Source organism: Plecotus auritus (assembly GCF_963455305.1).
Source record: "Plecotus auritus genome assembly, chromosome: 5".
Lineage (NCBI taxonomy): Eukaryota > Metazoa > Chordata > Mammalia > Chiroptera > Vespertilionidae > Plecotus > Plecotus auritus.
In genome coordinates this window covers 46,259,507-46,284,791 of record NC_137776.1, presented here as the reverse complement: position 1 = coordinate 46,284,791, position 25,285 = coordinate 46,259,507, and the positions used below count along the sequence as shown (strand labels likewise).

The window sequence follows — 25,285 nt, the reverse complement described above, 5'->3', positions numbered from 1 at the left end:
GCCCAGTGCACGAAATTCGTGCACGGGGGGCAGGGGGTGTCCCTCAGCCCAGCCTGCACCCTCTCCAATCTGGGACCCCTCGAGGGATGTCCGACTGCCCGTTTAGGACCGATCCAGTATCGGGCCTAAACGGGCAGTCGGACATCCCTCTCACAAATCCAGGACTGCTGGCTCCCAACTGTTCACCTGACTGCCTTCCTGATTGCCCCTAACCGCTTCTGCCTGCCAGCCTGATCACCCCCTAACCACTCCCCTGCCAGCCTGATTGATGCCTAACTGATCCCCTGCCAGCCTGTTTGCCCCTAACTGCCCTCCCCTGTAGGCCTGGGTCCCCCCCAACTGCCCTTCCCTGCAGGCCCGGTCACCCCAACTTCCCTCCTCTGCTGGCCTGGTCACCCCTAACTGCCCTCCTCTGCAGGCTTGATCACCCCCAACTGCCCTCCCTTGCAGGCCTGGTCCCTCCCAACTGCCCTCCCCTGCTGGCCATCTTGTGGTGGCCATCTTGTGTCCATATGGGGGCAGTCATCTTTGACCACATGGGGGCAGCCATCTTGTGTGTTGGAGTGACAGTCAATTTGCATATTATTCTTTTATTAGATAGGATTAGATAGGATAGAGGCCTGGTGCATGGGTGGGGGCCAGCTGGTTTGCCCTGAAGGGTGTCCCGGATCAGGGTGGGGGTTCCCTTGGGGCGTGGGATGGCCTGGGCGAGGGGCCTGTGGTGGTTTGCAGGCCGGCCACGCGCCCCCCGGCGACCCAAGCAGAGACCCTGGTATCTGGGATTTATTTATCTTCTACAATTGAAACTTTGTAGCCTGGAGCGGAGCCAAGCCTTCTGCTCGCTCCGTGGTGGCAGCCATTTCTGTTGGGGGTGTATCTTCTATAATTGAAACTTTGTAGCCTTAAGCGGAGGCCTGGGCCGGCCAGGGCTGCAGAAGCTTGGCTTCTTCCATCACCAGGGGCAACCCTAGCCTCCTGCTCTCTCCAGCTCCGTGGCTGCCTCCATTTTTGTTGGGATTTATTTACCTTCTATAATTGAAACTTTGTAGCATTGAGTGGAGGCCTGGGCCGGCAAGAGCAGGTGGAAAGTTTGGCTTCCTCCATTGCCAGGGAAACCCAAGCCTCCCTCCTGCTCTCTCTGTGGCTGCAGCCATCTTGGTTGGGTTTATTTGCATATTCGCTCCTGATTGGCTGGTGGGCATGGCTTGTGGGTGTGGCTTATTGGTGTAGCAGAGGTATGGTCAATTTGCATATTACTCTTTTATTATATAGTATGTTTATTCATTGAACAAATATTCACGGAGCATCTATTATGTCTGCAAGGAGCTACACAGGCGCTGTGGGAAAATGAACATGAGCAAGAGAACTGCCTGGAAGGGGCTGCAGTCTAGAAGGGAGGACAAGAATGAGCATAACCTCTGACCGGAGGAAAGACACTCTGACGGGCGTCCAAGCGAGCCTGACATGAACACAGAGGAGAAAGTTGGCCGAGGCAGGGGGACAGGAGAGAGAGAGATGTATTTGAGGGAGGTCTGGAAGGATCTGGAAATACAACACTGGGGGAGGGGGAGGGCAGGAAATAAGCACTCTGAACCTGGACCAAGATCTAGTTAAAAGCTCTTTTTAAATGTTACATTCTTTAGAGAGAAACTCAAGTACAAGAATAAACGTAGCCGAGCAGAAGCGGGGAATCTGGGCAGAGCAGAGGGAGAAGCTCCATTGACCCTAACTCCCAGGCTCCTCTTCGGGACGTTCACGTTGCTTGGGAACAACAACCCTGGGTTTCATTCCTGAGTTTATCCGAGTCACTCCCGGTTACACACCGAGTCATGCAGCTTCTCTAGGATCTGGGAACATTGCTTTTGGACCCCTTGGCCAGAGGAAGCATTCCAGGTCCAGTACTGCCGGGGCTCAGCTCTGGCCGAGCGGTGCCCGCGGTCAGGAAGCATGTGTGGAAGCTGGGCTGAGGAGCAGCCCCAGGAGAAGCACCTCTGTTCTAGGCCTTCCTACTGTACTGCAGAGATTTCTTAATTGGTGGGGGGAGGAAGTGAGCAAAAAAGTGCTGGGGAGACTAAGACTTCCAGGTGGTTCATAAGGGAGCATGTAGGGGACTATGCAGAACTTCAGGCCTTTGGATGGGATGCCTGGCCTCCTCTACCACCTTTATCGTTTCCTGCAGCCACTCCCCTCCAGCTTTCAACCAGTAGGAGTTCTCCAAAGAAGGCTGCAACAGCAGAGCTCAAACAGCTTTTGCAGGAAGAAGCTTTAATATGAACTATGACTTTTTGTTGGTAAGGGATGTTACTAAATGCCAGAGATACCCGAGACCTAAAGAATATGGCCCAAGGATTTTTAGGGGCTAGAGATAAAAAAAAAGTCCAAGAGCATGTGCATCAGGAAAGGTCAGCTAACCGTGTCCTTCTTTCAGAAGGGGCTCCTGTCCTCTGTCTGCCTTCCTCCCCTGTGCAAAGCTCTGCTCCCTATTCTATCAGGCGATCCAGACAGCATGCAGACCGGAGAGAGCTAGAGAGTTGTGGGTTTGAACACCGTTGCCACCTCTTCCAGTGATAGGACTTGGACAGTTGATTATATCCTAAAACATCTTCTTTATAAAATAATATCATGGGCCCTGACTGGGTAGCTCAGTGGGTTAGAGTGTCGTCCCAAATATACCAAGGGTGAGGGTTTGATCCCCGGTCAGGGCACATAAAAGAGTCAACCAATGAATGCATGAATAAGTGGAACAACAAATCGATGTTTCTCTCTTTCTGCCCCTTCTTCTATTTCTAAAATCAATTAAAAGATAAAATAAAATGTCATGGATGTAAAGTATTGAGCATAATGCCTGGCACCTAGTACTGCTCTATAAATCTTAGTTTTTCTTATCCTCCATATCTGCCTATACAGATAGGAGAACGGCTGTATCTATGCGTCTAAAGAATGACACATTCTACTCCTAAAAAGACAGGTACAGGACACCATGTTCCACAAACAATTATATCAACATCGAACATGCACAATACACATTCATGTTGTATATACGTGCTCTGCTAGGGTTTCTGTTGTCATAGGTATCACACATGAAAGTAGTTGAAATTTTAAGGCGTTTCTACCTTGATTTAGGAAAGTCTATTATGCTGTGCTTTTGCGAGCTCTCTGAGGGGTGCGTGGGGGCTTGCTGCTTTTGGACAGGTCTGTTTCAGACACAAGTCCCAGAACAATGACAAATGGTTTGGAAGCATAAAGAAGGGAGATTTTCCTGAGCCACCAGGGTGGGTGTGGGGAAAGAAGGTGAGGTATTTGGGAGTGTGGGGCTCAAGACCTTGAAATCCAGTAAGCGAGGCTTGGCTTTTTCTTCCAAGTAGCTGAAGCAGTGTGTAGCGTTCGGAATCTGGGTTTCCATCACTGCTTTGTTCTCTGCTAATTGGTTGCCGTGGGTCAGGCTCAGAAGCCAAGTTGTAGTTTTGTCCCAAGCAACATGGGGACAGGAACACCATCTAGTTGAGCCCCCTGTGTTGTCCTGGGCATCACAGCAAACTGTGGGGTGACTGAGCACCCCCTTGGGAGGTGTGTGTCCAGTGTTCTCCACATCAATGCCAATCTGACCAATCTCTATGGGAAGCAACACCTGTCCCACGAAACAAGAACCTCAGCAATAAATTCAGCCCAAAATGAGAAGAGTTAAATTCCTACGGGAGAGATCTATTCTAGAGCCTTTCAGGCTCAGAAAATCTGTAAAAATCAGGGCAGTTCTCATGGCTGTTCTCTACATGAGAGCTGAGCTGACCCGCAAGAAATGAAGGCTCCACAAACCACAAGAATTCTCAACAAATGCTCTGAAGGGGAAACTGAAAATTAAAACAAGTAAAGTTTGTGCTTCATGAAATCTCAAAGTCAAAGAGCAAATCAGTGTTACCAAGGAAGTTATATTTAAAGATTAAGACATGCGGCTTTTAAGAGAGACAAGCAAACGACAGAAATAGCCTGTCTTTTCTTAAAACATGGTAATGCCGACAGTTAAAATCTGTTCAGAATTCCCTTCAAAAAAATGGAGCATGAATTATAGGTATGATTTTTTTGAACTATAAACAGAATTTTGCAAATGAGCCTTTGCTTTTCCTCATTTTCATCTTAACTAGAACTTAAAAAACAACTTCTTGACATAAACCAGTGCTCCTTAAAGTGGGCTCTGTGGACCAGTGCCAGTCTACACACTGCTAATGGCCCATCACAGAGTGAACATGGGAACTGAGAGTGAGACTTTAGAAACTTTTATTGAAATCTGACGGTAATTTTTATGCTTGTTGAACCTAACAACAAAGTAGTTGATCTTGTTTTTTTAGTTTTATTTTTCCAGTTATTTTTATTTTATTTTACAAAGTACGGTCCATATCTCAGGGGCACTGGTAGAAGCCTTCCTTTGGAGCAGTGGTCGGCAAACTGCGGCTTGTGAGCCACATGCGGCAGGCTCGTGAACTGTGGTTTGCTGCTCTGTTGACTAATGAGTTTGCCGACCACTGCTGTAAGGCATTACCCTTACCCAGAAGTTTTGACTTCAGGTTAAAGACATTAGTACATTATTAAAATGTTTTTTAAGTGTTTTTCCCTAAGGCAGTGGTCGGCAAACTCATTAGTCAACAGAGCGGCAAACCGCGGCTCGCGAGCAGCATGTGGCTCGTGAGCCGCCGTTTGCCGACCACTGCTTTGGAGAATGAGGGTTAGCTAGCCTGTTACCAGGAAGCTTCTGGTGGTAGACTTTATAAGTCACCTGTGTTGGAGAACAGTTCAAATTCTTGTGAGCATATATATAACCATGGAGAGGGTGAGGAGGATATTTAATGAAATACAGTCAAGATACCCAGCAGAGAACCCCGGGAGGAGGGGGGACCCAGGAGAGGCAGGATGTCAGGGTGTTGGGATGCGTGCCTGCATACTTACTGGCGGACTCTATGAACTTGGGGTAGGCGTCATACGTGATGAGTGGAATCGGTAAGTCCCTGAAGTAGAGTTTCAGCGCACCAGTGATGATGTTGATATCTTCATATACATTCACAGAAATATCTGCTTTCTCTCCATCTTTGAAGGATGTTAAAAGAAAGAAAAGTAAATGTTTGGATCCACAGCACTGTTTTTATAAATGACGTATTTCTGTGTACAGTTTTTAAAGATGAGCAATGCTCCCATTTTTAACATCAGCTTCAGTGTGCTAGGGTATAGAAATGATCAATACTCTGTGAAAAGCAAAATCTATTTTTTTGAGTTTTATATTCTAAAGTTATTTTTCCATGTTACTTATGGAGTGAAAATCAGAAGAAAACTCGGGTCAACAGAAATTTTTTTTAAATTTCATGGCTGCTTGAGAATTCCCAGGGGACTAATATGGGATTGCTGCTTTCCTTATTAAAATAAACACAGAGAATGTGGAAAGTGGCAACAGAGACACTCTTAACTTACAAAAGACCCCTAGCCCCGAAGGTCTCTAGTCTTTGTGCTTTTGTGCCACCCCAGGCTCCCACACAGAAGTTTGGAGCTTGCCTGAGTCCTAGGGGTAAAGGAGATGGTGAGAAGAGAGTAAAATAAACAAAACAAAACAGAACCACAAAGTTTGAAACAACAAGAACAGAAGGCATTACAAAGTGGAGGGACTTTTAGAGGCTGGGCCCCTCGACTCCCAATCAAAGCTACCTTCCTTCAGGGCGGCCTCCCCCAGTCCCTTGGCATTTAATTCGCATCCACTACGAGCTAGAGCCCACGCTGGCTTTCTTTGCTGTTTGGTTTATGAGAGATTTCTATGGATTACACAGCAGCCTCTTCACCATACACCTATCAGGACGGCTACCATTTAGAACCCTGATAACGCCCAAGGCCCACAAGGATGTAGGGTGACAGAACTCTGTCACTGCTGAGGAGAATGCAAAAGGCAACAGTCACTGTGGAGAACAGGCAGTTTCTTACTAAGCTAAACATACTCTTACCACAGAATCCAGCAACGGTGCTCCTTGCTTTTTACCCAAAGGAGCGGAAAACCTGCGTCCACCCAAAACCCTGACACAAGGGTTTATAGCAGCTTTACTCACAATTGTCAAAAACTGCAAGCAACCAAGATGTCTTTTTAATAGGTGAATAAATTGAGGTACACCCAGACAATGGAATACTTTTCAGCTATGAGAAGAAACGAGCTCTCAAGCCAAGAAAGACACAGAGGAATTTTAAATACAGTAAGAAAGTAAAAGAAGTCAGTCTGAAAAGGCTATGTCCTCTGTGGGTCCAACTATAGGACATTCTGGGAAAGGCAAAACTATGGCAAGATCAGTGGGTGCAGGGGCTCGGGGCAGGAGGGAAGGATGAAGTGTACAGCACAGGGATTTTTATGAGAGTGAACGTTCTGTGTGATACCGGGACAACAGATACATGACGTCACACATCTGTCAAAACCCACAGAACTGTGCAATGTAAACAGTGGACCCTAATATAAACTATTGACTCTAGTTAATGTATCAATATTGGTTCACAAACTAACAAAAATATTGTACTAATGCAAGATGTTAATAGGGGAATATTAACATCTTGGGCCAGAGCATGAGAGGAGGGATTACATGGGAAATCTCTGCTCAATTTTTTTGGTGAACCTAAAACTACTCAAAAGGCTTTTTATTTATTTATTTTTAAAGCAGCCTCTTTTAAAATGCAAATACCTTGGCCTGTTTGACACTCACATGAGTGTCAATGAGATCACCAGTGTCCACCTCTCACACTTGGGATGGAATAAAATGCAGGGGCAGTACAAATTGGGATAGAGTGCCTCCTGGAAGGAAGGCAATTATTTAAAGTGAGCCCGCCATGAATGCCTCACGGGGCGACCGGGGGAAGCATGTAGATACTGGGCCTAAGGATCTGCAGAAAGGGATGCGAGCACAACGGGAATGTACAAAAATGACTGTCAATTTTTACTCAGAAAAATAGTTTCCTTTTCTTCTGTATTTTTCTATGAGAATCCAGATTTCAAATATCCTCCGTCATTATTGGCTACAGTACCATTTTTGGTTTGGAAAGTAAAGTCACAATTTTTATAGTTCAGCTACCTGATAGTGTTGAACAGAATTTGGAGGTTGGTCTGAGAATCTTCTACCATTCAGACAATTCTTTTCATGGTAAAATATTGTGTTCATTGCATCTCAGTCCACTCTCCTTTCACTTACCCCTCTCTAAGCCACAGCACCTTTCAGTGCCTTGACAGGTCAGCCTCAGGGCCTTTGCAGACTCCTATGCTGTCAGGGCCTGTACATAGCCTGTTTCTTTGCTACCCAATCAATACACAGCCAGTGCCTATCCATCCTTTCAACTTTAGCATAAACATTTCTTCTTTGGGAAAGCCTGTTCTGCTCTCCAGCATCCCCCTAACCCTAACAGACTAGATTAATTCCCCAGTTATTAATATTTTCCTTTATGGCATCTTAAAAATCAATAGCCATTGTGTGATTATTATTTAATGTGAGCCCGCCACGAACACAAGGACCAAGTGTACATAGTTAACTGCTGTATCTAAAGTAAAGAACGTGGTGCCTGGCACACAGTAGCTGTTACATAAGTGTTTTTGAATTAATGAATCATGGGAAAGTAGATTTTAAAAAGCTAGGAGCCTAAAATATTAATACTCTGGGACTCACTATGCATACTATTCTTAAACTGGTTCCTTTAAAACCTGCTTTTTGAAAAGAATCTATATATTCTCTTACATCTATTTTAAAGTAATATAAATGCATTCTGTAATTTGATTTCTAGATACTACATTCTAGGGCGTGGACGCAGCAGCACAGACTGTCCCCTGGCTGCTTTATTACTTTCAGCCCTGACTCTTCAGACGGGCTCTCCTGTGGGGGTCTCCCTGGAGGAAGGCTCAAGGGTTTTGTTTGCTCTGACCTTCCCATGGACCTCTCCCTGTACTGGGCACAGAGATATTTGCTGTTCCACCGGGAGATAAACCATGGCAAGGCTACAATGGCATGTGCTGACCTCAGCGTAATTCTTGCTCCATTCAGTGACCATCTCCTAAGTGAGGGGAGATTTTCCAAATTCTGCCTTTTTACTTAGAATTGAATGAGTTCATCCTAGCATTCTATGGATCCTGCTTTTTTCCCCTCAGAACTCATTATTCCAGGGTTGTAAGCCTCCCAGAAGTGATCAGCTGGGTGGTCGAGGGTGTGGCAATATGGAGCCAAGGGGAGCTCTTCAAGCTTTTTCAAATCTGCTGTTAGTGTTTTCAGAGCACAGAAAGGCTGTCTTGTATTTTTAATGAGAGAAAACTGCTGCGATTTATTTGCTTTCTGGGCCCCGTGGAAACATTCAGTTTCTTTGTCAGTGTGAGTTGGAGAACCCTGGCCAGTGGCTGGGGTTGGACATGCTACCTTCTGGGAAAAAAAGCCTCTTTAACCTTCAGTTGGGCACTGATTCGGGACTCTTCTTGATGATTATGTGGATTTAGCATACTGTTACTTCCCTTCATCATCTCTGACTTTATCAAACTGTTGGGCTGGCCTAGATTTCCTCATATCAGATTGGCAATAAAACTTAAATTTATTTTTGTCTTCTGCCTGTGTGGGCTGTAAGAGCTGTGTGATGGGAGCGGAGTGCAATGGGACTAGAAATAGGTTCTTGCACAGATCAGGGGCTCTTTCTGTTTCACTTCCTGCATTCATGGTGACAGGTCTTCTTTGGTACCACCTTATTCCAGTACTTAAAGACAAAATGGAGATCCTCAGGAACAAATCTAAATGTAAATGCTAAAGACAATAGGCAACTGAGCTCTTCCTTGGCTGGGCCCCTCCTCCCACAGCGGGGTGGGTCCTATGCCAGAAGGTCCTCCACGCGTGGGTGGCTCTGCTCTCAGGGCTTCTTGTCCCCACACAAGGGTCAGGACCTGGGTCTCCCTCAGTCAGAGCTGGTGATGAGGATGCAGGGAGGCAGTTAAAGGGCCACTCAGACTGGGAAATCTGAGATCTGCAATCACTTAGATCCCCTCTCCCATTGTCCCCATGTTTTTTGGTAAATTAAATTGCTCTGCATATATTTTAGTGAACTTAGAACCAGCCTTGGATATTGAAATACAGGTAATGTAGCTAAGTTTTATGCTTCTTTCCCACCATGAAATGTAACAGTTTAATACAACTGGGAAAAATAATTTTAAAAATCAAAAGCTAAGTCTTTTTATTTGGTATAACAAGCATCAATGCTTCAGAAAAATAATGCAAAGAATAACATAAGGTATTGTGCATTTTTGGCAAAGAGTATTATTGCCCTGAGTTAATGAACAGGCTGAAGAACATACCTCTGTCAAAAGCCATCTTGACATCTTCAATGAGGTCACTAAATCCTGACACTCGGTACAGTCCTTCAGAGTTAAGACCTGTGAATAAAGCAAAGGAGCTCATCAGTTTCTTTAAAATCATGCCTTTTCTTCAAATTTTAACTTCTTGCCATACTTCAGGCTGAGGAAGTAATGTGTCAGAAAGAATGATAAATATACATGTTTAGAAACCTCTTCACCTTTTTCTCCTGAAATAAAACCATTTCACTGACAGTTCTTTAGCTCTGACCTGCTGCCACCTGGATATTTGTAATCTGGCTCATCACTGTGTCTAATTAGATCAAAGATGTGAAGTCTTAAGGGAAATAATGCATCACCCTAATTATACCATAAATTCTTTTACATAACAGAAGACTAAGATAAACTATATTAATAGGCCCAGAGCAATTTTTCCCAAGTGAGAAAGAATAATTAGGGTGCAGCTCTGGTTTTTGGCCTGGGATAGTTTTAATAGAGCATTACACCTTTGCTTCTCAGACCCAAGGAAAAAAAACACCAAAAAAACGGAACAATGAATTGGTATCTATATGTCAACTTTTAGACATTTATGGAAACATCATCCATAAATAGACTTTTAGGCATATTTCCTATAACTGGTTAAATGTACTTAAATGTATCTTGAAATGAAGCTGTTTAATTATTTGTTAGATTAACTCCTTTCAGACTTTGAGATCATTTGCCATCTGAAATCATTTCCCCTAAACTTCAGAAGACAATGGGGTTGTGCAACGAGGCACCCAAAATAGCAATAGGACTCGCACTCCTGGTGAATTACATTCGCTCTGAATCGCACGGGAAGCGCCTCACCTCTAGATTCAATTTCCCTGATGCACATGTCCACCACCATCGGCCGCTTGGTGGTGTGGGCTTTCACAAGTGTTGTGAGGTCACAGCTGTACACTTTCTTGACATGTTTCAAGTCTGGCTTACAGTCATTTGGGACCATCTTGGAACACTGCTTATGAACATTCAAACCACAATCTAAAAAAAGAATGAAGAAAGAAAAAATTCATTATTGTTTTAGAGCAGTGGTCGGCGAACTGCGGCTCACGAGCCGCGGTTTGCCGCTCTGTTGACTAATGTGTTTGCCGACCACTGACCTAGACTCTCGATTCCAATAATTACAGGCTGTTGTTGTTCCTTGTGATTAAGCCCCTATCCCAGTGGTCGGCAAACTCATTAGTCAACAGAGCGGCAAACTGCAGCAGCGGCTCGTGAGCCGCAGTTTGCCAACCACTGTTTTAGAGTTTTGAGCATTCTGAACTATTTTAGCAAAAGACATTCCAGCTTGAATTAGGTTTAAAAGGGAACTAGCTCCCAGCAGACCCTATTTTTCCCATCTCTTCTCTAACAAAACTTTTTGAGTTTTAAGTCAGAAGACCAAACTTCTAGCTCAGGCTTTATAATTTATTTGCTATTATGATCTCAGGAGAATACCAACCCAACCCAAACCAAATGAGTAAGTGTTTAATTAAATAGCTATAAAACATAATATTATGCCAATTAGCCAACTAAAATTTTATCCATTTATTTAAAATTACATAAAAATATACTTAAATGTGGAATATAACTGCATTTTAATATCTAAAAATAGTGAGTTATTATTTATTACTACTATCATCTCTAGCTTACTAATGCCAAACACTATTCCAAGTGCTTTATATTTATTATTCCATTTAAACTCACAAAACTCTATGAAATGGATACTATTATTCTTCTCATTTTATAAACTTGACAAAAACTGAGCACATGGGTGTTAAGTAATTCACCTAAGGTCATGTGTTTACCCTGTAGGGAGTTGAGATTCAAGCCTACAGTGATTCTAGGGTCTGTGATTATAACACTACACTATATTGACTCTACTGAAATTATTCCTTTGCTTTGTAGTTTTATTGGATTGTAACTTCTAAGATGCTAGAACCCAAATATTTTCTAGTTAATATTTATTTTAAACAGGAAGTAAAGAATAGAGAGGAAAATGAATATGTTATTAAAGTAGACTGAAGAGTGATAAACCATAGCTGAATAATCTCTCTATATAAAAGCCTTAGTGACCATTTGACCGGTAGCTATGATGCGCACTGACCACCACGGGGCAGACGCTCAATGCACAGGCATGGAAACATGGAACAGACTGATGAATCTGAGGGAAGGAGGGAGTGGGGAGGGGGGAAGAGATTAACCAAAGATCTTATATGGATACTAGAGGCCTGGTGCATGGATTCGTGCACTGGTGGGGTCCCTCGGCCTGGCCTGTGGGGACAGGGCAGAAATCGGCAGTCAACATCCCCCAAGGGGTCCCGGATTGCGAGAACAGCCTCTAGTTTGAAATAAAAGTCATTTTTATGTTTTCAAAACATAATCCATTTGTTTTTAAGTTAATGAAAACCTGATGCTGACATCGTGTAAATCTCAACAAAGTGGGGTATATATTGTTTATAACCAGGTCTTAATAAGAACACTTGATATTTATACAATGCCGTGACAACTGTCTATGGCAGGGGTCATCAAACTTTTTAAACAGGGGCCAGTTCACTGTCCCTCAGACCGTTGGAGGGCCGGACTATAGTTTTAAAAAAAAAACTATGAACAAATTCCTGTGCGCACTGCGGGCCCGGGATGAGTCGGCTGCTAAGCAGGACAGGCAGCGGCACCCGGCGGGCTGGATAAATGTCCTCGGCAGGCCGCATGTGGCCCGCGGGCCGTAGTTTGAGGACCCCTGGTATGGTCCTTGAACATGCTTTAGTTTTGCTTGCTGTTCTGGCAGAAAGGGGAGCATAACACTGACCTCACGGAATTGTTATGAGAATTAATAAACCAATGCATTCAGGTGCTTTGCATATTATAAAATGTTTGACAAATGCTGGTGATCAGATAATTAATATGACTTTTAGTAATGCTGCAATCTAGTTATATATAGTAGTAACCATGAATAGATAAGGAAAATTAGCCAAAACTTATAATGAAATTTTCTTTCATTAAATATATAGATACTGCCGACAAATAAGAACCTAAGGTCTGTGGTGACTATGGGAGGAATTCATATGTACTGAGCACTTCCATGTGCAAAGACAGGCGAGGTGCAGTGGGAAGCTGAGTGTGCACATGTGTGTAAGTGGGCAGCACTGGATACGGCACGGCCAGTGGTAACAGGGCCCAGACATGAACATTGCTAAAGAACAGCTTCTTCTTTGAATACGTACAGGCTTCTAGAGCAAAGAGCTCGATCTGTACTATCTGAAGAAATGATGCAACACCATTCTGTATAGTTAAATAATGTCCGAATGAATACATGATTGAAATTCCAAATTCCTCTTTATATCTATGGATAAGAGTTCTGATTCACAATATAAGGCAAATCAATGGCAAAATGACCATTTAAAAGACCTGTTTCCCCTGAACATTTTAATATTTTGTATAACTTCTGAAACTTAAGAGTTAATCTAGAATCTATCAACTGTGCAATTCTGAGTGAGTTACCTAACTTTTCTGTGTAGCAGGTATATAAAATGGAAATAATAGTATTTACCCATTATTAGATCAATTTTTATCTATTAGGTTAATACATATAAAGTGCTTACATGTAAGTAAATTTTAAGTATTTACCGTAACTATTTCTGCAACATTTTGAGAAGCTTCTCACATGGGGTATCTCAGATTGTTATATAGCATTGTCATAACCAGCTTATGGTCAGAAGTTAAGTTGAACTCTAGGCCCTTTCTGTTTGTGGATATGAATACCAGGTCCTGAAAAGGACTTGGATGTCTGGGGTTTTAGTTCTTACTCATCTACACTGTTCTTAGTACATTACATTTACATAAAAGTATCTCCAAGGAAGTACATCATTTTTCTCTAGCTGCTCTTATCAAATTTGGGGAGTTTTCAGCCACTAATTTTCAAATATTTTTTCTGCCTCTCTTTGTCCTCTTCTGGGACTCCAACACACAGTTAAATCTTCTGTTATTGTCCCATAGATCTCAGTTCACTTTGTAAGATCTATTTTCTCTCGTTTGAATTGGATAATTTCTATTGATCTACAAGTTCATTGATTCTTTCCTCTGTCATCCCCACTCTGCTACTGAGTCCATTCATGAGTTTAATGACTTTGCAGTTCTAAAATTTCCATTTAGTTATGTTTTATAACTTTACTTTATGGTATTTTCTATTTTTTTCATTTGTTTCAAGGGTGTTTTTAATTGCTTGTTGGAGCATTTTTGTGATAGCTGTTTTCCTTGTCTGACAATTCCAACATCTATGCCTTCTCAAAATCGGTGTCTGTTAACTGTCTTTTTTTTTTTTTTTTTTTAATCTGAGTTGAGATTTTCCTGGTTCATGGTATAAAGTATAATTTTGAACTATATTCTGGATTTTTTTGAGTGTTACAAGACTCTGGTTCCTATTGAAATCTTCAAGATTAACAGGCAGGTAAACTGTTCAGATTTAGAGTGTACAGTCTGGCCTACATACTGGCTTACTTTTGTAGGCCATGGTTCAAATGTCAACCTAGGTTACAAAGCCTTTGTTAATGTTTTTGCAGTGTTATTTTGCCTACCCACTTATATGCCACCCAAATGGCAGGACTCTACCCCACATTCTGGGGAAGAGGGAGGGCCACCGCCTCCTACTTACTGCAGGTGGGCATGGAAGTTGGCGTTTGCCCACAAACCTGGCTGAGGAGTGCTATGCTGTGTGGAACTGCAGGGTGGGCACAGTGGACAGTTTTGATTATGTTCTCAGTCATCATCTCATTAAAGCAGGTGAGGGATGAAGGCAGGGCTCTGCCCACAGACTTGGGCTAAGAGGGTACTGCTTCTACTGTAGAAGTGGGTGGGGATGAAAGCCAGGGTCCACCCACAAGCTCGATCAAGGAGGGGTACCACTTTCTTCCTGCAATATAGTGATGGAAGACAGGGCTCCACTCACAGACACGCAGGAAAGAAATGCACCCTTGTTATTGCAGGGTGGGGTAGAAAACAGGGTTCCACGCAGACTGCTGCTGCACATCCAGTGGGGAGGGGTAGCCATGTGGCTTTCCCATGGTGTTCACCGGGAGGACGGTCGGTGCGGCTAAAAGATTTCTGTCCCACTGAACTATGCTTTTCCAGGGCTTTGGCTAGGATGAGTAGGCTTTCCTTGGGATTACGTTTTGTTGGTGTCTGTTGGCAATTATGGGTTAGGGGTTTCTCGAGTGCCCCGGCTGGAATACACAGGAGGTTAAAAACCAAAACCAAACCCCAAACACCGGGAGGCAACTCACTGCCGGGTTCCTTGAGTCCTGAGGTCCCTAGTCAGTCTTCCTTCTTTTCTCAACCCTCAGAGTCTTCTGATAGTTGCTGTGTATATCTTGTTCAGGGAATTTTGTTATTATTATTATAAGGAACAAAATGAAACATATTAATTCGACTTGTCCAGAAATGGAAAAACTCTTACATAGTATTTTCAAGGTATAAAAGTCAGCAAAGCTTCCTAATCTAGTAATTATGTTGATGTGCCTGATTCTGTTGAAGTGTGTACACAGAAGCCACAGATCCAGTAGGAAAGGGCTGTATGTAACAACCTAACCCAATGTCATTTAAGAAACACAATAAAAGTTACTCAGTCACAAAGATATAGAACCGAGATTTCAACGCTGGCTTCCTGATTCCCAGCCTGTGGCATCAATGGTCTGATACTTTTCCCTTTGAATGTGTGACGTTATCTCCCATTTTAAACACCAGAATCCTAAGATTTCTGTCTGCACGGGCTGCCCTTTTCGCAGGGCTTTGGCTAGGAAGAGCAAGCTTTTCTTGGGACTGCTCTTTGTCGGTGCTTGTTGGCCTTTATGGGTTGTGGGCTTTCCTAGTGCCCACATAATTTTTCTCTAATGGCCCAATAATTTGTGCCTGGGTGAAAACTGGATAAACTGATGACTAAGCTTAGACTTAGGGGAGAGGAAAGTGGAAAGTTTTTAAAAAATATATTTTTATTGATCCAGAGAGGGAGGGAGAGGGAGAGAGAGATAGAAACATCAATGATGAGAGAGAATCATTGATTGGCTGCCTCCTGCACGCCCCCCACTAGAAACCGAGCCTGCAACCAGGCATATGCCCTTGACTGGAATCAAACCCAGGACCCTTCAGTATGCAGGCTGATGCTTTATCCACTGAGCCAAACCACCTAGGGCGAGGAAAATGTTTTTAAACGGACAGTCTTTCTTCCACTTGAGTAAAATTAAACCATGGAACAATATATTGTGCTAAATTTTATAAATAAATGTCAAAGGCCACATTTTGGCAGGATTGGATAAGAAGTCCTTCAGAAGACGAAAGGATAGGGTAAAGTCATTAAAGTAAAGCATCTTTATACCCTGAAGTTCACAGTGCCATATACTAGCTATGAGCTTGCTCTGAAAATTGCTGCTTCAAGGACCAGCAGTATATCAATTTTCAGTTTGCCATTAAGACTTTATTTGGTTTTCATATTTATTAAAGTCATATAACTCTTATATAGTTCTGTTTCTCCCAGGGAAGATCTACACTGTAAATGAAAAAAAAAAAGTCCATAAAGGATCATTTCATTTGCCGCATCTCTTGGTTTGGTGGGTTATTTTTATATTACAATTAAACCACATTTCCCCTCCCAATTATTCAAGTTAATAAGCATAGAACATATCAAAGGAAGAATAAAAAATTCAAATCACATTTTATTCTGTCCTTTATTAATAAACTATTGGTATTACTTAGACTGCTAACTTTAGGCTACTCAAATTTTCTTGGGCTTGATTACCTTAAAAATGTAATGTATCCTTTATCTAGAAAGCAAAGAAATATACTTTTTGAAATAAATAGCTGCTATTATTTATATTCTATTGATAGCATTAAGGGGTAATGTTAATGTGTTTTGAAAGTAAAGATAATTATTCATTCTTTTACATGACTGTTCATATTTTAAATAACTGCAAGTTAAAGCTCTATTTTTAAACATTTCTTAGTTGTCATCCCCCATCCACCTTGCATGTAGGAGAAGTGGGGATAACCTATTTCTAATTTACATTAGAAATCCCCTAAGCAAAATTAAGGCAAATACCTTGTTCTTTGGGATATTTGTGAAAATACTACCTTTGATTAAAAGGGGCTACATAAAAGTTTTAAGCAAGTCCAACGAGTTTCTTGCTGGCTTACAAGGACAAACATAATTTTTTTAGGTACAGTCAATCAGAATAGTAATTAAAATAAACAACATTACCTCCACTTCCTTTCTTTAGCCTAAAAGTTAAATGCTTGCATATTTAAAGCAATAAATACATTTAATTATTAGGAAAAAAACTGCTGCCATTTCCCTTGGGGGCTGGCAGTAATGATAACACACTGGAAGAATAAAGTTACTTTAATAAGTAACCAATACTAAGTTGATATGTCTGAGAACAAAATTATCTGCTAATTTCTTAGAATATTCTGGTAAGGCTAAAATGAAAGCAATTCAGGAATGGTGGAAGTCTTTTTGGTGGCAGGTATGTTTGGCTATCTCAATGATTATATAATAACTAAAGGCCCGGTGCACAAAATTTGTGAATGGGTAGGGTCCCTAGGCCTGGCTGGTGATCAGGGCCGATTTGCGGGGCGACTGGCGGGGTGATCGGAGCGGGGTGGGGCCCTGCTGGCACCTGCCTTAGCTGGCCTGGGGCCTGCGGGCTGGGGGCAGTTCCTGCGTTGAGCATCTGCCCCTGGTGGTCAGTGTGCATCATAGAGACCGGTTGTTCTGATGTTCGGTCGATTTGCATATTAGGCTTTTATTATATAGAATAATAGATCTATAAGCTTACATTTCATAAAGAAGGGAAAAGCGCTTTGGGAAACTATTCTATCTGAGCAATGACAATCCTTTGAACTTTACTTTTAAAGATACTTCAATCATAAGTATTTTAGTAGGAGGAGCACCACTGCCAAGCTGCAGCTGATGCTCTCCTGTAACATTATTTTGCTCACTGTAAAGAAGGGAAGGGAGATGTTGGTAGAGGTTCCTACTATGGAACCTTGTGCTAAGGGGTTTGGAAAAGATCATGACTGGTGTTCTCATGATTATCCCTGCGGCTCCCGCACTTGTCCTTGTCGGCTATGCAGTGCAACACGTAGCAGCAAGCCTCCTATTAGTTGGATTCAGTCTGATTCCTACAGCAACTTTTCCAGTCTGTTGATTGCACCACCACCCAACATTTTACATGATGTTGTTTAAAAAAAAAAAAAAAAAAAGAAAGAAAGAAAAAAGGGGCGGGTGGGATACAAAATCACTGCTTTTGGCCAACACTCCTTAAAAAAAGTCCTTGCCTGGCCAGCATGGCTCAGTGGTTGTATCAACCTATGAACCAGGAGGTCATGGTTTGAGTCCCGGTCAGGATACATGCCCGGGTTGCAGGCTCGATCTCCAGTGAGGAGTGTGCAGGAGGTAGCCAATCAATGATTCTCTCTCATCATTAATGTTTCTCTCTCTCTCTCTCTCCCTCTCTCTCTGAAATCAATAAAAACGTATTTTGAAAACAATTCCTGACAAGTCTGCCTTGGTGCAGTTTGAAAAAAGAAACCAGAACGAAGCAGGCTGTCTTAGAGATCAAAAGCAATAAATACATCTCTTTTCCGACAGGCAGTGCTGCCATTTATTTTGGAAGTGCTATCTTTAATGTTCAGTAGCTAGTGCATTAGTTTCCTATTGCTGCTGTAACAAATTATCACAAACTTCGTGGATTAACATGAGTTTCTCATCTTACAGTTCTGGAGGTTACAAAATCAGCTTCACTGGGCTGGAAGCAAGGTGTTGGCGGGCCTGTGCTCCTTCTGGAGGCTCTCGGGGAGGATCTGTTTCTTTCCTTTGCCTTCTCCAGCTTCTCGAGGCCTGCATTCCTTGGCTCCGGCCCCCTTCATCCAGCTACACCAGAGGCATGGCTCCTCTCTCTCTCATCTCTGCTTCTGTCCTTACATCTTTTCTGTTTCTGCCTCTGCCTCGTCTGCCTCCCTCTTATAATGGTTACACTGGGCCCACCTGACAATCCTGACACTCTGCCATCTCAAAATCCTTAACTTCATCAGAGTCCCTTTTGCCACAAAAGGTAACCTATTCACATGTTCTGAGGACTAGGAAGTAGAAATCTTTGGGAAGCCACTGTTCAGCCCTCCAGTTACTTCTCTCTGGCTCTTTAAATTCTTAATTCTGTGCATTCTGTTTCAAATAAAGTGATAGCTCAAAGGTCATGATGAGTCACTTTATATCTAAGAATCCCACTGTCAATCCAAATGTAATTAGCTGTCATGGAAATCAGAACTAATTGAAATCCCAACCATCCCCATTTTAAAAAACAAGCTGACTTGTTCTTATATTACACATCAATATGGTCCAAATCACATAGACTAATGCTTTTAAGCACAAGATGTAACACAAAATGAAAAATCTCCTCAAGGTTTTTCTTTCAATTCCTGCCCCTTTACTCATAACAAGAGGTGAGGGCTATTAAAGTAGATGGCTGTGGGATGGAGTGACTCATTTTCTTTCTCCTTTTCTTCATATTATTACTATCATAAGTGTTCCAAACATTTCTTTCAAACATGATTTGAGAATGTAGCCTATTGCTAAAGATTATTCATGTGTTGTACCTATTCTCTTCTAACAGCTGACTCAGAATTCTCATGCAATGGCCTTCACCCTTTCAAACCGTAAAGGATATACACGCTAATAAAAGGGTTTTTGAAGTTAGTGACAGTCATAGAGTGTTTATGAAACTGTTGCAAGTCTCAGCTGGTCAAGGCTGTGTCATAAAGGCAATCCAGGCTTATTGAGACCAGCGTTCCTTGAACAGGTGGAAAGAATATTCCATTTGCCTTTGAAAAACCACAGCAATGCCGATTTTCTTAACAGCACCACTTCATCAACACTTTTTGTTCCACCGTGTTCCTCTCCAGTTCAAAGGCTCAAAAACAGCCTTCCCAATGGTATTTCCTCACCCTGACTCTGGGTAACCACTGGCCAGGATGATAATTATTTTTATTTACTCTCTGGGCAGAGACCTGCATTGGGGCTGTCTCCCGAGGGAGGAGTTAGAGTGGATTGAGCTGAGCCTCTCCTTAGTGGACACCTCTGCACAGGTCAAAGTCAACACGTGGGCCGTCTTCTCCCTCCTTGTGGCGGGTCCTGTAAGCATCTGGCTAGTGATGGATGCCTGGGACTTTTTCATGCCTTAGTGATAATAACTAAAAGGAGGGTGATTTGGGACATTCACATGCAATGCATATTGCACCTGTTATTCAACACAAACGCAATTTAGAAATAAGGAAAATCATATCCTAGAAGTTTCTGCACATAACATAAAAGATTCCATTAAAAATCAGGCCACAAAAGAAATGTAGGTTTTTACAGTGATAGCTTTGACAGGATTATTATAGCTATAATTTTAAACTACTTTACTCTGAGTATACATTTTTAATGTTAATCTTCACGCTAAACGACATGTAAGAAGGCAGTTTTCAGTTTTACAATTTAAATGGCAGAAAGAAACTTATATGACCAAACACTATGTATTTAAAATTTAAGTGGTTATCTTTAAGCTTATGCCAGAATTTAGAGCAGTTTGAATAAATGACCAATATTCTGTATAGTTGTTATATACAAATGAATTTCACATGGTGTGAATAGCCACTTATTTCATAAAGCATGGTTATTTATGTACAAATATTAAAAGTTTCTAAATTTAAATCTAAAAATACTGTGGTTATGCTTTACAAAAAGATTTGGCATATTCAAAATTTTAAAATATCACAAAACACTAGTGACTAAGTGGTTCTTCAGAATTTGGTAACCCTCTTCGAAGATAAATTCAGATTTCTAAAGCTTCAACTCGATTTCACAAAAATTTAGTAAGGACAATCCAGCTTAACAACTTATCTTTAAAATTCAGTTTCCAAGGCAACAATCATAGGTCCCTGTATACTGTTTTTAAAAAAATCATTTTTATAAATTTAGTTCCTGCAACATCAAAGACAACAGTTAAATATAACTGCCTTACTTGTATCTCCTTTTATCAGACTTTTTGAACAAGCTGACTTCTCTCTTTTTAAAGGACTAATACCAGATCCCTAGTCTGTTGTTCATTAAGTACAAGGTTAAGGGCAGATAAAATATCAATTTCCAAAGTGGCTGCCTGAAAATCCAGACTACTGCATGTGTGTTAAGGGCAAACCAGGGTCCAGCCCGTTGTGCATAACAGCAAATCTCCTCAACGCCCTCCTGCTGACTCCTTACTCAGTACGGTGAGAGGGAAGAGCTCTTACCTGCACATTTCACTCCCTGAGCAATGAGACCCCACATGAAGTTGGCACAGTACTCACACCAGTGTGGCCCTCTGAATGTGTGGACCTGAAAGAGAGTAGCGACAAAGTGGCCAGAGGGAAACACGCGAGTGAGGAGGCTGTTTCCTGTAAAGAGCTGATACACACACGAGCCAAGGTTAGTACTGAAGGGGCATGACATGGTCACATTCCACAAAGCCTTCGTTGAGTCAAACTGACAAGCAGTTAAAATTTCTTTCCTCTTTGTCTTATACGTGGTGGTAAATCACACCAATATTCTGCAATTTACTTTTGAAAATAATTTCTACATTGGAGTTTTGCAACTGTTCCCTTCTCACAGTGAGCAGCCCCATTTACGTGTTATGCTGGCATTTTCTGAGCACTGTGGCATGCAGGAGGAGGGGAGGAGCAATGTACAGCACGTCTGAGTCCTGAGAAGGGCTCTGCCGGGTGATCCACCTTCTGTCCCCTATGACCACAGTGAGGACCACAGGTGTTGAAGGTGATACTTAGTGACTGGTCACGACCGAATCATCATAAAGTGCCAATTTCTGTTCAAAACTATTTGATACTATGTTAGCAAAGAGACTGAATGTATTTTAGGAACTACAGTCAGTCAGGAACCCTGTTTTAGCACAGGAATTACTCAGTAACCATTCTAGCTCATAAAGGTTACACTACATTTGAGTCCTTTATCCCTAAGGAAGGAACCGAAAGAAGAAAGGATTCCAGGGCTAAGACACCTCTAGGTTTTTACTACCAGTTAATAATGGGGATTTTGTATTCAAAGAAAACACGGTAATTTCAAGAGAAACATCAAAAGTGCTTTATTCAAAGTATTGTCCATCTCTAGCTACACATTTCACCATCTTTCAGGTAATTTGTGGATACCGTCCCACAGAACTTTTGTTTTGAGGCATACCATTCAGAGACCCAATTTTCCACTTCTTTATACGTTTTGAAGTGCTGCTCAGAAAGTTCATGTGCCATCGATCGGAACAAGTAGTAATCTGAAGGAGCAAGGTCTGGTGAATACTTCCCAGGCAAGATCTTTTAATGTGTCTTTAACTGGTTTTGAAATGTGTGATGGTGCATTATCACAAAGCAAAATTACTTTTCCTTGTCTTCTGGCCCATTCTGGTCATTTCACGATCAAAGCGTGGTTCAAATTGATTATTTGTTCTCCTCCCCATTTAAGCAATCCTATCCTAGCTACTGACAACAAAATCAGTATTAATGGTTTCACCTGGTTTTAGAAGCTCATAATACACTACACCTTCTTGATCCCACCAAACACAGAGCATTGTCTTCTTTCTGAAGCAATTTGGCCTTGCAGTTGATGTTGATGGTTGACCTGGATCAACCCATGATTTTGTGCATTTGGGATTCTCAAAATAAATCCACTTTTCATCACCAGTCACAATTCAATGCAAAAAAGACTTTCTTTCATGCCGTTGAAGCAACATTTTACTGATGACTTTTCGGTTTTCCATTTGTCTTTTGTTCAGTTGATGTGGCACCCATTTTCCTCCCTTTAAAATCTTTCCCATTGCTTGTAAATGATCAGAAATTGTTTGCCAAGCAATGTTTAATCTTTCTGCAAGTTGTTTTTGAGTTTGACATGCATCTTCATCTAATAATGCTTGTAATTGTTGGTCTTCAAACTTTTTCGGTTGACCCGGACGTTCTATGTCTTTCACATCAAAATCATCACTTTTAAAGAGTTTAAACCAGCGTTCACAAGTATCTTGAGATGGAACATGTTCACCATAAGCTTCCCGAAGTATATGATAACTTTTTCTTCAAAATAAGGTAATGAATTAAAATTTCCCGCAAATGCTCTTTTCTTGCCACAAAATTTGACATTTTTAAGCGTAAAAATATCTAAGATGTTAACACCTTCAGCAAATTTGACATATGAAGTTTTGAAACTTGCTGTCAATACAACAAAATAGCATACATATCAAATCGCATATATATCAACATATGTGTAACTTCATCTATTGAAAAAAAAATCCGCATTAGTAACTGGTACACCTAGTATGTACGGGAAAGAGAAGGCATTCTACCTTAACTCAGGTGAAAAAGTATTGGTCAAATAGGAAAGTAATGAATCCAAACCCCAAACAGAGAATAGAAAAAAATGAATATTATTAGTAACACGATAAGATTTCTGAGCAAATATTGGCTGAAAACGCACTCAAGAAGTAAGTTTTGTGTTTTTGTTCTGTTTTTTAAAGGGAGAGGGAACAAGGAAGCCACTGAGCTGTATCAAATTACATTTACTTGAGATAATTTCTCTCTCTCTCTCTCTCTCTCTCTCTCTCTCTCTCTCTCTCTCTCTATATATATATATATATATATATATATATATGACTTCTTTCTGCAGAAAAACAGTAATACAAGAGCGTGAATATCAGAGTGTGACTATTTGATTCCAACATAAATATCTGCTGAAACAGCTATTGCTAATGAAATTCACAGCTAATGGTCATTTTTACTGCTGTTCTATTTATGTATCAAATAGGTCTTAGAAACCAAGGCAATGCTTTTTAAGATATATGTATTAATCATTTCTTCAAACTTAAGATGCTACTGAACATAAGACTTACAGTAAATGTAAGTGGGGCAAAAGTTGGTTTACAGTTCGTATGGAAAAATAATACAATAATTAATAAATAATACAAGAATAAACTTTTGCATACTCATAACTGTAAATCTACTTTTGCCCTACTCTGTATATTCCATTTAGAAAAACTGTGTCAATAAAATTATGACAAGCCACTGATTATAAGACAAAAATGCCAATTTTTAGGTGTTAAAAATGAAACAAGAGTACATATTAGAATCAATGAAATATGGTCTATCAGATTTCAAACTATTACTCCTGGAAAACTACCCATATACGGCTGCAACGGGTAACCTGGGGTTCATTCTAAGCAGGTATGTGCTCGTAATTCTGGTTATGGCCAAGTGAGCTTGAGTACTAAGCATCGTGTTTATTTTGGAAAGAAGGCACAATCCCTTTTATGTCTTTGACGGGAAAGCATCAGGAATGCAGACACAGTTGCTTCTGGATTGTTAATGATGCTCAGAGTCTGCAAACTGAAAGTATTTCCTGGAGTTCCTGAAGCAGAGTCCAAGATCAACATCAGATAGACTAGGATGTCCTTGTGTTGGTCCATGTTCCTCTGAGTGAATGAAACTGGATAAACTATGCAATCCTGCTCCACTCTGAAGAGAATGAGTGACATAGATAGCTCTGACTCATAAAAAAGGTTAGAGAATCTTATATAAATAGCTATAGAACTGTGAGGTTATTTTTAGGGAAAGTCTTTGGGATGCAAACTGGCTTCTCAGTTGCCAGATCTCAGGGTAGTCCAGTCTCACCTAACTTGGTAAGGTTAATAAGAAGGGATTGGAAGCCCCACTTCTGTACCGTTAACTCATGATTAAGGGTCTTAATGTTACAATGGGAGCACAAAGCAGAGTTGATCACGTGAACTTACTTTATAAAGGGCTCTTGCAAATAGCACTGAGATGTTATGATAGAACTAATATTCTTCCTCACCTTCACAGAAGAAATAGTGAATGTGGCATTTTGCAGATCTTGGCACATTTCTTCGTATTACACTCCCTGAAGGGTGTAACTGTCCAAGCAGGCCCAGTGTCCTCTAATTAAATGATCATACAATTATCTCAGAAAGCAATCTTTAGGAAATTATATACACACTTCCTTCTTGGACAGCTTTTTATAAAGGCATCCTGAGCAATTTGGGGATGGTTTTATTGTTGCTTTTAATTTTTTTGGAAGTTGCTTACATAGCTCTCCAAGAAACTGTTCTACAAATTAGCACCAAAATACCAGAAGCTTACGAAACTTCTATTTGTACAATAGGGGTTACCTGAATTCCCTTTTGAATTTTTATATCTAAAATTCGCATTTTCTTAAATTTTGTTTTGTGACTTCTATGGCTCCATGACTGGATGGCATTAGCAAAAAACTGAATATTGCAGCCTTTTTCTCTTTATTTCCCTAGAGGTCATCCAAAGAGAGACTTCATTAATTATTTTTATTATTCATGAACACTTAAAGTGATGACACATACAAAGATAAAAAGGATATTGGCTCAAGGAATGCGTTGTATGTTTCTCCCTTTAAATACGCTGCAAAAATGCTCTACTGACAGCGCCTACCAAGTGTGAAGGAAGTGGGGGGAGGGGCGCTCCTCAGGCTTGAAGCAACCCACTGGCTTGAGTAGGGTCAGCCAGGTGACCCATGGGGTGTCCCTGTTGGCACATAGGAAAGGATGGGAGATCAAAGGCACAAAGCATGAGCGAAGCAATATGTTTAGAGAATTCCAAGGAAGGGTGGGGGTGGAAATGACTGGCATGGCAGGAGCTGGGCGGCAGACAGGGCCTTTTCCATGCCTACAGATTTATACTCTGCCTAGTGAGCAATGCAAGGCCACTGATGATTTTTAAGGAGAGCGACATCGTCAAGGAAGGGGGACAGGCTGGAAGAAGACAGATTGCGTAGGGTGCTATGGCAGTGGTCCAGGGGATAGATGACATGGATCTGCACTTAGGGAGTGATCAAGAGAAAGGGAT

The 25,285-nt window shown here is 41.5% G+C and overlaps 1 protein-coding gene across 4 annotated transcripts in view; it reads right to left on the bottom strand.

Moving 5' to 3' along the window:
- The window catches only part of CHN1 (chimerin 1), a 162,486-nt gene that overhangs the window by 5,156 nt on the left and 132,045 nt on the right, over nt 1-25,285 (bottom strand). For all 4 annotated transcript variants that reach the window (XM_080669888.1, XM_080669889.1, XM_080669887.1 and 1 more), the window contains 4 exons: nt 20,657-20,741; nt 10,172-10,345; nt 9,326-9,403; nt 4,939-5,076 (listed from right to left, as the gene is read on the bottom strand). In XM_080669888.1, the coding sequence (XP_080526014.1) occupies nt 4,939-5,076; nt 9,326-9,403; nt 10,172-10,345; nt 20,657-20,693 (427 nt within the window). In that variant the 5' untranslated portion in view covers nt 20,694-20,741. The remainder of the gene's footprint in view (nt 1-4,938; nt 5,077-9,325; nt 9,404-10,171; nt 10,346-20,656; nt 20,742-25,285) is intronic.